Source organism: Muscardinus avellanarius (assembly GCF_963383645.1).
Source record: "Muscardinus avellanarius genome assembly, chromosome: 16".
NCBI classification, from domain to species: Eukaryota; Metazoa; Chordata; class Mammalia; order Rodentia; family Gliridae; genus Muscardinus; species Muscardinus avellanarius.
This window is the reverse complement of record NC_137802.1, coordinates 58,475,677-58,489,980: the sequence shown is the minus strand read 5'-3', so window position 1 is coordinate 58,489,980 and position 14,304 is coordinate 58,475,677. Positions and strand designations below refer to the sequence as shown.

The 14,304-nt window shown below is 44.4% G+C and overlaps 1 protein-coding gene across 1 annotated transcript; it reads right to left on the bottom strand.

Moving 5' to 3' along the window:
- Nucleotides 1-4,747: 4,747 nt before the first annotated feature.
- Nucleotides 4,748-9,836, bottom strand: LOC308275750 (intercellular adhesion molecule 1-like; the record flags this gene model as incomplete). Its single annotated transcript, XM_080714103.1, has 6 exons — nucleotides 4,748-4,938; nucleotides 5,133-5,375; nucleotides 5,978-6,247; nucleotides 7,474-7,752; nucleotides 8,007-8,333; nucleotides 9,575-9,836. 6 exons carry the CDS (start codon nucleotides 9,834-9,836, stop codon nucleotides 4,748-4,750), a joined length of 1,572 nt encoding a protein of 523 aa, XP_080570229.1.
- Nucleotides 9,837-14,304: the final 4,468 nt, after the last annotated feature.

Here is a 14,304-nt window from a genome sequence, read left to right as displayed (position 1 = left end):
ACCCAGATCCTCCTGTCTCAGCCTCCCAAATGCTAGAATTACAAGCGTGCACCACCATGCCTAGCTTGAGGTACCTTTTGAGTGTTTGTTTGTTTGTTTGCAGTGCTGGGACTAGAACCTATGGTCTCACACATGGTAGGCTAACATCTGCCTTCCAACTTCTTTAATCCAAAGGTCAACTGGGAGTGTACCTTAGTGGTGGATCACTTGCCTTCCATGTGTGAGGCCCTGTGTTCAATCTCCAGCACCATCACAGAAGGCCTGGCATGACTAAGAAACACTTTGGGTGATATTAGTATCAGGATAACCAGCTGCTTCTGGTTGGCATAAAGCTTTCCTGATTTTAGCACTGAATGTCCCATGTCCCAGGAACCCTCAACTCAAAGCAAAATTTGCTAGTAAGGTTGTATATTAACTTTTATTCCTAAATCTTGTGAAACTAAATAGAGAGGAAAGTAGAGGAAGGAGGAAAAGACTAAAAAAGTAGGAAGAAAACATAGTAGAAAAGAGAAAGAGCTGGGCTCAGTGGAACAAACTCGTAACCCCAGTACTTGGGAGGCAGGAAAAAGAGGATCATAGGTTCAAGACCAACCTCAGCAATGTAAGAAGAAACAATTAGCAATTTAGTGAAACCCTGCTTCAAAATAAAAAATAAAATAGGACTGGGAGTGTAGCTCAGAGGTAGAACACCACTAGATTCAATCCCCAGTTACCAAAAAGAAGAGAAAAGCACGTATGGTATGTGTAACTTTTGATGACCCTCTATGGTTGCCATAGATTTCTGACTCTTACCTTGGGTTTATTATGATAACTAAGGGTAAGATTACCATCAGGATTATTAATGAATGTAATAAATAAAAATCAATACTTGTGAACATATGTACAGCATTATGCTATCATTTTTCAAGTACTGCCATTTTTTTCTAACTATAACCACTACAAGGTAAATGCTATTAGTACCCCTTTATTAAGAAACCCCACCGAGCCAGGTGTGGTGGCACATCCTTATAATCCCAGTACTTGGGGAGCTGAGACAGGAACATCTCAGGTTCATGGCTGACCTCAGCTATTTAGTGAGACCCTCCACAATATAGTGATAGCCTGTTTCAAAATAAATACTAAAAAATAGAGCTGGGGTATAATTCAGAGGTAGAATGCTTCTGGATTCAAACCCCAGTACTACCCCCCCACACACACACAGCCCCACTGAAGATTTATACTTTCTCAGATCTAGAGAGAAAAATGCCTCAAAGTTACCTTGCCTAACCTTAAGAGGATAAAGTTTTTGAGTATTAAAGGTTATACTGCTGGGTATGGTGGTACACACCTATAATCAAAGTAGTTGGGAGGCTGAGACAGGAGGATCATAGGTGCAGGTGCGAGGACAGAAGATCATAGGTTCAAGGACAGTCTCAGCAAGTAGCAACGTAAGGAGATCTTGTTTCAAAACAAAAATAAGAGCCAGGCATGGCAGTGCACATTTGTAATCCCCGTGCTTGGGTGGTTGAGGCAGGAATATCACATAGGTTCGAAGCCAGCCTCAGCAACTTAGTGAGACCCTGTTTCCAAATAAAATATAAAATAGGTCTGGGAGTATAGCCCGGAGGTAGGAAGCCGCTGGGTTCCGCCCCCAGTACCACAAAAAAAAAAAAAAAAAGGAAAAAAAAAATAAAGAAAAAGAAGCCAGAAGTGGTGGCACATGTTTGTAATCCCAGTACTTAGGAAGCTGACAAGGAGAATCATAGGTTCAAAGGCAGCTTCAGCAGCTTAGTGAGGCTCTTGCAACTTAGTGAGACCCTGTTTCCAAATAAAATATAAAATAGGAATGGGGATGAAGGCCCCTGGGTTCCATTTCCAGTATCACAAAATATGAAGGCTGAAGGTATAGCCCGGAGGTAGAATGTCCCTGAGTTCAATTCTCAGTATCAATCAATAAATAAAAATTAAAAAAAAACTACTTAGTGAGCCCTTTTGCAACTTAGTGAGACCTTGTTTTAAAACAAAGAATTTTTAGCCAGGTGTGGTGGCGCACGCTTGTAATCCCTGTGCTTGGGAGGCTGAGACAGGAGGATCTCGCAGGTTCGAAGCCAGCCTCAGCTGGCTTAAGAGACCCTGTTTCCAAATTTTAAAAAATATATAAAATAGGTCTGGGAGTGTAGCCTGGAGGTAGAAGTCCCCTGGGTTCCATCCCCAGTACCACCTAAAAAATAAAAATAAATAATAATAATAAAGAATTTTTAAATATAGGGCTGGGGATACAGCTTGGAGGTAGAATACCCCTGGGTTCCACCCCCAGTACCACAAAAAAGTAACAAAAAGTTACTCTTCCTCTGGAGATATGGAAGTTAGCAACTGGTTAAGTGTGAGAAGGTTGCTTTATTGTTTCTAGAAGAATATGACCCAAACCTCTCAGGGTCTGGGTCCTCCTAGAGACAGAGAAGGCAGCCACCCTTAGCAACTCTATTATATGGAAGAGATATGAGACCTTTCCTGCTTTAAGAATTGGCAAGGGGCTACCTGACCCCTAGTTGTATGGATCCCTGAAAGGAAAGGGAACAGAGTGTCCGAGTCTACAAGGGAAGAGGCTAGACCAAATCTGAAGAGTCTTGCCAGATGGCAAATCCAAAGTATACTAAGAACCCTGGAAACCCAAGCAAGGAGTCATCCACAGCTGGATGGAGCCCTGAGGAAGCAATCATTCTCCCTCAAAGAAACCGCTGAAAGCCGGGCGTGGTGGTGCACGTTTGTAATCCCCACGCTTGGGAGGCTGAGATAGGATCACGCAGGTTCAAAGCCAGCCTCAGCTACTTAGTGAGGCTCTCAGCAACTTAGTGAGACCCTGTTTCCAAATAAAATATAAAATAGTTCTGGGAGTGTAGCCTGGAGGTAGAAAAGCCCCTGGGTTCCACCCCCAGCACCACACACATACACACAAAAAGATCCCGCTGAATACCCGAGTCTTCAGGTCAGGGGCCCCTATGCCCCAGCACAGATGTATAGGACTGTCAACAGTGACCCCCTGTGGCAATGAGGAGCAAAGACAGGCAGGCTTTCCCTGAAGGAGGAAATCCAAGTGACCCCCTTCTTCCCTCCTTTTTGGATTCACTGTGATTCAGAGCTCCAGGGCCATGAGGTGGTGTTTGCAGATGTGGAACAACTACAGACCTAATGCAACTGATCCTGACACTGAAATGGCTCCAGAGGGATGAGGCTCTCAGTAATAATACAAAAGAGAAATATGTGCATATATAAAATTGCTTTTATTTTTACCGCAGCCAACATTATGAACATTTCATGACTGATTTTGAAGAAAATATCTGGTTTTATGCTTTCTCCAAAGGTGAATACACTCTTTCCAAAGAACAGGGAATGAGGCCAAATCATAAAATCAGAGTGGACCCCATCACGAGAGGATTGTTTTGTTGTTTTGTGTGGTTCTGAGGACCGAACTCAGGGCTCCTTGCATTCTAAGTACATACTCTGCTACTGAGTTACAACCCCAGACAAAGAGGATCCCTCTTGAAGTTTAAAGGGAATAGTTTTCAAGATGAAAATGAAATGAAAATAGGTACTTATGTATGGAAAAGGAGAGTAAACATTAGAACTAAACCTAAGAGCCCATATAAGTAAAAACACAGGTCAAATGTGAACTCACAGATGACTCTGTAATGGTATATGGGAAGGAATTCACTCAGAAACTTAGCAGGGTCCTTCAGCAACTTAGCAAGACCCTGTTTCAAAAATGAAAAACAAAATAGGACTAGGGATATGTCTCAGAGACAGAATACCTCTGAGTTCAACCTCTAGTATCAAAAAATATTTATTTTTGTGGTACTGGGGATGGAACCCAGAGGCATCCTACCTCCAAGCTAATACCCTCAGCCCTATATTCTTTTTATTTTGAAACAGGGTCTTACCAAGTTGCGGAGGGTCTCACTAAGTAATTGAGGCTGGCTGTGAATCCCGATCATCCTGTCTCAGCCTCCCAAGTACTGGGATTACAAGTAGGCGTCACCATGCCCGGCTAGTACCAAATATTAAAAAAGGAATTCATAGATGTTTGGTGCCTTTATCTCATGAGCTGATTTTATGGGAAAACTGTACCTTCCACTTCAGAAACAAAACATTGGGTTAGGTAACTGCTTATATGACTCGACATGGAATTTCTTATTATTTTTCTACTCCCAAGCTCCACCTCAGATGGTTAGTGAGTTAAGGCTTAACTGCTATTGATCCTTCATGATGTCATCAAGCTCAGCTCTGGGAGCTGGCTTCCAGAACCCCAGGTTAGGGGAGCAAGGAAATGTCGAGATGTCCTGTCCCCAGACTAAGAAGTTAGTTTTCAATTAGTCATCAGAAAACCATGAAAACCAAAAGGTATTTCTGATAAACTCTTTAGTCTGATGTTCTTGAGGAAAGAGCAAGAAGGGGCAGGGCAGGGCAGGGTCCTCTTTTAAGAGTGGGCTAATGAAGCACACTGCAAGGAGCAAGAGGCCTTCTCACTAGCTGAACATGGAGCGTGAAATTCCTACTGACTGGAGTGAACTGAAAAGAGAAGGGTGAGCTTGTGGATGGGCTGGACACAAGGGACATGGGGCCTGAGGCAGTGTTCTATGGAACAGCAGAACACTCAGGGTAATACAGCCTCACATAGTTTCTGCCTTTCTCCTTTCTCCCACTCTTCCCTCCCGGGGAAACCCCAATAAAGGAAATCTCATCCAACCAAAGATCTGTTTCTAGTCAACAACTATGAGTCGCACTTTTCTGCCTGTTGACTAGAAAACTGGTTTTCCTCATCTTTGCTCTGCTCATTCTGCCTATAGTGAAATTTCCTCTTCATTTTATAGGGAAGACAGTTCAAATACAGTGCAATGGTAATTACACTCACTCCAAGGATGACAATGATGATGATGATAGAGTTGATTTCTTCCTCTGGTCCTAGCCCAAACACAAAAGAGAGAATTGGAGGAAGAGTTTGAGAACAAGAGAATCATCCCAGCCCACCAAGCCCACTTCTCAGTCTCATCCTCCCTTGCCCAGCAAAAATCTTTCTTCTTCCCATATCTGGATAAGACTCCCAAGACCTGAGGGGATTTCCATCCTGGATATGACAGCAGGGCAGCAGTAGTCACCTTGAACAAGGACATCAATGTCTTTGCTGACAGAGCCCAGCTGGTTAGTGGCTGTGCAGCGGTAGGTGCCAGTGTGGTTCTGAGTTGCCTTCTGTGGCACTTGGAGGTCAAAGATCATCCCATTCCAGGTACACACCAGAGATGGAGTTGGGTTTCCCTCTGGAACACAGTCAAGCATTTGCTCCATACCTTCTATCCATGTCTGGTTACCAGGACAACCAGATTCCTCTAAGCGTGGCTTGTCTGCAAAAGAATTCCCCAAGGAGACCAGGTCAGTGTGCCCTGTTCTACCTCACCTTCATGCTTAGCACCTCTCTCCCTATGCAACCCAAATGTTGTTCCCCCATCTAACCCAAGGGACAGACTGTCAACTCCCTGCACTGAGCCACCTCTTCTTTCCTCCCTTCCCTCAAGGAGTCTGAGCTGTATCCCAGAGTACTATTATGGGTTCAAGACTAAAAGGCAACACTGCTATGCCAACGGGGCCCTGGTTTTAGGTAAATAAAAATGAAGACTTTCCCACTTTTCAAAATACAAATTCTGATGTGAAATTCTTGAAATTTCCCTTCATCAACTCCGACTATCCCTTCTTATGCCCACCTTAGCCACCCAGCCTCAGCTAGTGCTGTTTGACCACTTTAACCACTTTCCTTCCTTGTCCTAATTCCCCCTTATCTTTCTACTTACATTCCTGGGTGCAAGGTAAGCTTGGAGAACTTTCATTTTCTTCTTTGATTTCTTAATGAAGAAAATGTGGTAACTATACTAATAAAGCTATTGGCCAAGAAGCTCTCCAGAAATGGGAAATTATAGAGCCCTGTTTTAAAGACCAGATCTCTACTCACAGAAGACATGGAGCTGGATCACAGTGGTTTTAACCAGCCACTGACCCTGCACCTCCAAAGAGGCCTCACAGGAGACATTACGGCCATCATCTTCCTCTCTGACAGTAAGTAGAAACCATGCAGGCTCTCCAGGCGCAGGGATGTATGGGGCTCCCTGAAGCTCAAGAGTAGGGCTGGGTGATGTTAATACATGTCCCGAACAGGTTACATTAATGTCTGTCCCTGCCAGAGGGTATAATTCTTCTATTTCTAGGATTGGTGGTGGAAAACCTATAAAGAAAGGAAAAATTACTCAGGAAAAGTTGAAGAAGGAGTAAAACAAGTTCAAGGCCAGCCTTGGCAGATGAGCAACACATGGTTTCAAAATAAAAAAAAATAAAAGCCGGGCGTGGTGGCGCACGCTTGTAATCCCCACGCTTGGGAGGCTGAGACAGGAGGATCACACAGGTTCAAAGCCAGCCTCAGCTACTTAGTGAGGCTCTCAGCAACTAAGTGAGACCCGGTTTCCAAATAAAAATATAAAATAGGTCAGGGAGTATAGCTCAGAGGTAGAAGGCCTCTGGGTTCCACCCCCAGTTCTACCAAAAAAATAAAAAAATAAAAAAATAAAAAGGGCTGCGGATGTAGCTCAATGGTAAAGCACCCCTGAGTTCAATCCCCAGAAACACACACAAAGAGAAAGAAAGAAAGAAAGAAAGAAAGAAAGAAAGAAAGAAAGAAAGAAAGAAAGGAAAAGAAAAGAAAAGAAAAAGAATAGCCAAGCTGGGTGTGGTGCATGCTTGTAATCCCAGCATTCGGGAGGCTGAGACTGGAGGATCACGGTTCTGGGACAGCCTCAGCTACTTAGTGAAGCCCTCCGCAACTTAGTGAGACCCTGTTTCAAAATAAAGAATTTTTAAAAATTGGGCAGGGGGTGTAGCTTGGAGATCAAATGCCTCTGGGTTCCATCCCCAGACCCGCAAAAAAAGAAAAAAGAAAAAGGAAAAAGGAAAGCCAAACATTTTTCAAAACTGATAGCTAATTCTGTACTATTCCTCCCTGGGGCAGGCAGACAATGTAGGCAAGAGTTTGGATACCATTATTCTTCTGAAAGGCTGAAACAAAGAAATGACAAAGTAGTTTGGGAGTCTGAGAGCTTCTCTTATAACGAATGCAGCATGCACACATTTAGCTTTTACGCCTCTGTTGCGAGGACATATTAATGTCTTCATCTTACAGATTCCTCCTCACCTCTAAAAATTATTTTAGAATAAACTTCAAGCATTCATAATAACTCTATAAACACCACAGCCTTAGGAAAATTAGGGTGGATGCTGGATAGAACAGAATCACTGTCACAATTGTACATCCCCGAGTTGCCTGCATTTATAAGAGAAAGATGGAAGACTACGAGAATATACCCAGCAACGGTTAGCAGGGGCACCTAGAGTCAAATTATCTCCCCGTTACCGCAGTAAGTTTTCAAACACAGGGAAGGGAAGAGGTGGTTCACTTACTGTAGACATGTACGAACGTCCTCGTTTTCTGTTCTGTTGGTCCCAGAGACACAAAGCATGACAGCTCTTGATCACCAGTCTCCATGGCCCGAATACTGGCATTGGCCCATGCTGTGTTCCCTTTCCAGGAGAAGGAGGGGCTCAGCTCCTGATCTCCCAGAAACAAATGGAATATAACTTCTTTGGCTGGAAACACCCTAGCCACCTCACAGCTCACAGCCTCTGCCATTCCAACCTCCAGAAGTGAAGAAACCCAGATCTGGGGGCTCTGGGAGAATTCTGCCAAGAAAGTGCAGAAAGGAAAAAAAGGAGAAAGGCCATTATAAAGTATGTGTGTGTAGAACCCCACAGTGTAGGATGGGAGGAGTAGGACTAAAACATCTTTCTCTCTCAAAGTGAGTTAAAGGAGGGGTAGAGCTCAGTTGTTCTCACAGCCTCACCCTCTTCCCTGGCCATCCCCTTGTTCCCAAAAGCCAAGGCAAGATGAAAAAAATGAGCCCCAAGATTCCTTCCACACCTGAACTCTGACTCACCAAAGATCCGGAGTACCTTGACAGCTGAGCTTCCGTGAAAGATCCCTCCACCTTGTGGACTCAAATCCAGTTCTGCATGGCAGGAAAAATTGCACCTGTCATTCTCCCTTTGGGCTCTGACACTGACGGTGGCCTCAGCTTGTGACCTTAGGGAGGCCGTTGCCAAGCTCACAAAATTCTTTCTGTGCAGTTCTTGGTTACCCTGGAGAAGGGTAAGGGTGAGGTTCTCCAGGGGCGCCACACTGGGCACCTGGCACTTCACTGTAAAGGCTTCATTCACGGCCACCCATGCCGGCTGCAGCTCCAAGATCACCTGCTTTGGTGGGTCTTTTAAGACAAAAAGGCAAGGTTCGATTAGAGAAAGTTACCCACCTCTCAAGAAAGAAAAGGCATTGAACAGGAAGCCTGTAATAATACAGATCACAGAAGACAACCACTACCCACGAACCACCTGATCAAAAGTATCAGTTTCTGGCTGCCCCTGCCTTAAATGAATTAGGTAGCCTTCTAGCTCTTCTTAAGCACAGCAAAGGTGACTAGAGCTGTGAGCAAGAAATGTGACAGCTGAAGAGGTTCTTTGCTTTATTGTTGCCATTCTAGAGAGGTTTTATCTCATACCAGAGGTTCTTCAGAGGCATGAACTTCTGAGAATCTCCTTAGGATTACACAAAAACTATACCCTAGCTAACCAAGTTCTTCCATCACAGAAATCCCACTTACTCTTACGGCCCCATTTTTGCCAATGCTAGCTTCTCTGAAAGATCTTCACCTATCCAGCAATTCAGAGCCTACCTATTCTGCAGCAGGGCAGCTCAGGAGCCTCATATTTTATAGACTCTAGCTCGGAAAGACCCCCCTTTCTCCAATCCTTATTTACTCTAACAACTTGTAGGAAATAAGCACTAACTTTACTTTTCTTTTTTCAGTGATGAGGATGGAACCCAGGGTCATTCTACCTCCAAGCTACATCCCCTGCCCTATTTTTTATTCTTTATTTTGAAACATTGTCTCACTAAGTTGCAGAGGGCCTCACTAAGTAGCTGAGGCTGTCTGCGAACTGTGATCCTCTGGTTTCAGCCTTCCAAATGCTGGGATTACAAGTGTGTGCCACCACGCCTGGCCCAGCCCTAGTTTTTATTCTTTATTTGAAACATGGTCTCAATGACTTGCGAAGGACCTCGCTAAGTAGCTAAGGCTGTCCATGAACCGTAATACTAGTCTTTACCTGCCAAATGCTGGGATTATAAGCATGTGCCACCACGCCTGGCTAACTTTACATTTTTGATGACTTAGAACTCAGTATTATTAGCACCTACTTCTGGTACTTAAGCATGTTCTCAAGCAGAGATGTCTAGCTTCCTTATACAGTCTGCTAATAATGTAAACCCAGAACCTAGCTGCCACCAAGGGGAAACAGAAGTAACTGGGTCTATATCCCTATAGCATGGCAGAAACCCTTATTAAGGGCCCTAATCCTCTCCCTTAGGAGAAACCCTTAATTCTTCCCTAAATAAAGCATATTTGTTTCACCACTCCTCCCTCCCTCCCCAGGCCCCTGCCCTACTCACGATACACAGTGATATCAAGGCTTGTATTCTTTTGTATTCCTGCACAAGAGAAGAAGCACTGCAGAACAGAGTTCTCTGTGACATCCTCCAGGAGAAATTCCTTCCACTGCGGCCCTTTGCCTGCTTGGCTTTTCTTGAAAGAGGTCTCAATTCCACTGGGTCCTGGGTCTGGGCAGGTTGTGCTGCAGTTGACTCTTAGAGACTGTCCAAACTCCACTAGGGTCTGATTTGGCCAAACAGAAACCTCAAATTGCCCTTTCATGTCCCCTGAAATAAACCACATATGCCAAAGAATGGTGAGGACCATGACACCCAGGCAAAACACAGGACCTATTCTTTCTAGTTCTAGGTTAGAGAACAGGAACCCTACCTGGAAATTTAAAAAAGACTTGCTGTCCAGGGGGCTGGATATAAAGTGAGAGCCCCAATTCCACCTCTACTCCTACCTATCTTCTTGAGATCTTGATTTCACCATGAAGTCCTATGGACTCATTAGAAACCATGCCCCTTAGCAGGGCGTGGTGGCACACCCTTGTAATCCCAACATTTGGGAGGCTGAGACAGGAGGATCACGGTTCAAAGACAGCCTCACCCACTTAGTGAGGCCCTTTGCAACTGAGAGATACCCTGTTTAAAAATAAAGAATAGGGCCAGGCGTGATGGCACACGCTTGTAATCCCAGCGCTTGGGAGGCTGAGACAGGGGGATCTCACCATTCAAAGCCAGCCTCAGCTACTGGGTGAGGCTCTCAGCAACTTAGTGAGACCCTGTTTCCAAATAAAGTATGAAACAGGTCTAGGAGTATATCCTGGAGGTGGAAAAGCCCCTGGTTCCACCCCCAGTACCACCAAAATATATAAATAAATTAAATAAAGAATAAAAATATAGGGCTGGGGGTGGAGCTTGGAGGTAGAATGCCCCTGGGTTCCATCCCCAGTACCACAAAAGAAAAAAAAAAATAAACCATGCCCCAAATACATTATCTTCCTATGCTTCTCAGAATTTTTGGAAGGTCCTTAGGATTGGCTGCTGATGACACTTATGGCGTTAGAAGACCTCTGAGCAAGAGTTTTGTTGCCTATACCTCAAAGCAGTGTTTCAAATTATAGTTAAGGACCACCTTTATCAGAATCACCTAGAATGCTTGTAAAACTGCAAGTCCAACTCCACCTCAGATCGAGTGATTACACACGAGTGGTGGGGGCTGGGATGTAGCTCAATGGTGAAGCCCTTGCCTTGCAAGCACAACACTCTCGGTTTCAAAAAAAAGTCCAGCTCAGCCGGGCGTGGTGGCGCATGCTTGTAATCCCCGCACTTGGGAGGCAGAGACAGGAGGATCGCGCAGGTTCGAAGCCAGCCGCGCGTGCTGGCTTAGGAGACCCTGTTTCCAAATAAAAATGTAAAAATAGGTCTGGGAGTGTAGCCCGGAGGTAGAAGGGCTTCCAGGAACCCCAGTACCACCAAAAAAAAAAAAAAAAAAAAAAAGTCCAGCTCTAAACAAACTGGTGGTGGGACTCAGAAATGCACCAGGGAACAAGACTCCTGAGGACCCTTCTACGCACCAAAGTGTGAGAACCACTAGCCTAATGGTCTTGACTACCAAGGTTATTCATTTCCCATGGAACTTTCTACCTCTTTTCAGAGTGAGACTGTCTCTTTTTGCATTTTGCTTTTTTTTTTTTTTTCCTTTTTGATACTGGACATTGAACCCAGGGTTATTCTACCTCTGATAAACCCCTAGTCCTTTTTATTTTACTTATGTACTTTTATTATTTTTTGTAGTATTGGTGATTAAGCCCAGGGGCATTCAACCTCTGAGCTATACCCCAGCCCTGCCCTATTTTTATTTTTCAATTTTTTTTGCATGTCTGGGGATGGAATCCAGGGGCATTCGACCTCCGAGCTATACCCTCTGCCCTATTTTTTATTCTTTATTTTGAAACAGGGTCTCACTAAGTTACAGAGGGCCTCACTAAGGGGGCCTCACACCCAGCAGTATTTTCTTTATTTTGAAGTAGGGTCTCACTGAGTCGCAAAGGGCCTAGCTAAGTAGCTGAGGCTGTCCGTGAACCATGATCCTCAAGTCTCAGCCTCCCGAATGCTGGGATTACAAGCATGTGCCACTACGCCCAGCTCCCCAGCCCTATTTTACATTTTATTTTATTTTATTTTTATTTTTTAGTGGTACTAGGGTTCCTGGAAGCCCTTCTATCTCCAGGCTACACTCCCAGACCTATTTTATACTTTTTATTTTGAAACAGGGTCTCTTAAACCAATGTGGCTGGCTTCAAACCTGCGTGACCCTCCTGTCTCCGCCTCCCAAGCATGGGGATTACAAGCGTGCGCCACCACGCCCAGCTTATATTTTATTTTGAAACAGAGTCTCATTAAGTTGCAGAGAGCCTCTCTAAGTTGCTAAGGCTGGCTTCAAACCTGTGATCCTTTCTCAGTTTTCCAAATATTTGAGATTACAGGCATGCACCACCATGCCAGCTATTTATTTATGTATATATTCCAGTACTGGAGATGGAACCCAGGGACATTCTACCTCCAAGCTACACCCCCCAGTCCTATTTTTTATTCTTTTTTATTTTTGAAACAGGGTCGCACTGAGTTGCGAAGGACCTTGCTAAGTAGCTGAGGCTGTCTGCATACCACAATCCCTTGTTCTCCGCCTCGCCTCCCGAATGCTGGGATTACAAGCGTATGCCACCATACCCAGCTTATTTAATGTGTGTGTGTGTGTGTGTGTGTGTGTGTGTGTGTGTGTGTGTGTATGTGTGTAGAGATTAAACCAGGGTCGGGGACATTCTATCTTTGGGCTATATACCCAGCCTATTTTTATTTTCTTTTGAAACAGTGTCTCACCAAGTTGCTGAGGCTAATCTCAAACCTATAATCCTCCTGTCTCAGCCTCCCAAGTACTGAGATTACAGGTGAGCACCACAGTGCCTGGCTTTTTATTTGGAAACATAGTCTCGGCATGGTGGCACATGACTATAATCTCAGTACTTGGGAGGCTGAGACAGAAGGATAATAGGTTCAAGTACAGCCTCAGCAAGTAGAGAGATTCTTATCAACCTAGTAAGACCCTGTTTCAAAACAAACACACTTGGCCAGGCGTGGTGGTGCACGCTTGTAATCCCTGCGCTTGGGAGGCAGAGACAGGAGGATAGCGCAGGTTCGAAGCCAGCAGCACTGGCTTAAGAGATTCTGTTTCCAAAATTTAAAAAAAGTATAAAAATAGGTCTGGGAGTGTAGCCTGGAGGTAGAAGGGTTTCCAGGAACCCCAGTACCACCAAAAACCCACACACTTGTAATCCCAGTACTTAGGAGACAGAGGTGGAGACAGGAGGATCACTTAGTGGCTGTGGCCAGCCTCAGTAACTTAGTGAGGCTCTCCACAACTTAGTGAGACACTGTTTCAAAAAAGAATAAAAAAGCCAGGCATGGTGGCACAGGTTTGTAATCCCAGTATTTGGGAGGCTGAGACAGGAGGATTGTGGCTTAGTGAGGCCCTTTGCAACTCAGTGAGACCCCGTTTCAAAATAAAGAATAAAAAATAGACTAGGGGTGTAGCTCAGAGGTAGAATGCCCCTGGGTTCCATCCCCAGTACCACAAATAAAGAATAAAAAATAAGAATGGGAATGTAGCTCAGAGGTGGAATGTCCCTGGGTTCAATTCCCAGTACCAAAACAAAACAACAACAAAAGATCTATTATAAGCTGGGTGTGATGGCACATGTCTATAATCCTAGTATTCAGGAGGCTGAGACAGGAGGATCACAGGTTGAGACCAGCCATAGCAACCTAGTGAGATGCTATTTCAAAACAAAAGATAAAAAGGGCTAGGATTGTAGTTTGGAGCTAGAACAACCCAGGGTTTAATCCCCAATACCACAGAAAGGAGAAGAGAGGAGAGGAAAAGAGAGAAGAAGAGAGGAGAGGAGTAGGGAGGGGTAAAAATATTGAGAAAGGCAAGGATAGTTGTGGGGCAGCAGGGAGCCATGCAGAGAATATATAGTTCCCTGGGAGCGCTCTCTCTGATGGTCTGATTTGTTTTATCCCAATGCAAGTCAGAGACACCTAAGGATTCTGTGTCCTAGTAATCCAAGAAATAGGAATCTGCCCCAAGGGTCCAGCTGAAGGAATACTGAAGTGCTGCCCCATTTGGTGCTTCCTATCTCCTTCCTCACTGATGAGTCATAACTGGCTATATACTGGCTAAAGAAACTTTCCCAAACATCCTCACCTGGGCAAGGGACCAAGGCCAGCAGAACCCAGACACCAAACAGAAGCATTTCCACTCTTGGAAGAAAGGCCAAAAGCTGCAAAGAAAAGGGACGTTAGGGCTAGAAAAAGTGACCAAAAAATGTAGAAAATTATTTCTTTGATATTAAGCTAGCCTTTTTCCTGACACCTCATATAGTCTGCAGAAACTGCAACAAGAACATCAGCAATGTGAACTTTTTCCATCTACTTATTTAAGCTTGGCTTATGAGCAGAGGAAAAACATGGAGGAAATATGTTAAAAAAAATGAAAGACTATATGGTTAGCAAAATTCCTGTATAAGCTTGTGCTTATCCTTTTATTAGTTTGCCTCCATCTATTAGACTGAGCCAACAGATGGAGACGTGGAAAAACAGAGTTTAGAGATAGAACTTGGCAGTGTTTATCTGGCACTATCCAGTGGTCAGAGTTTTGCTCTCTGATGTAAGGAAGTAATGCC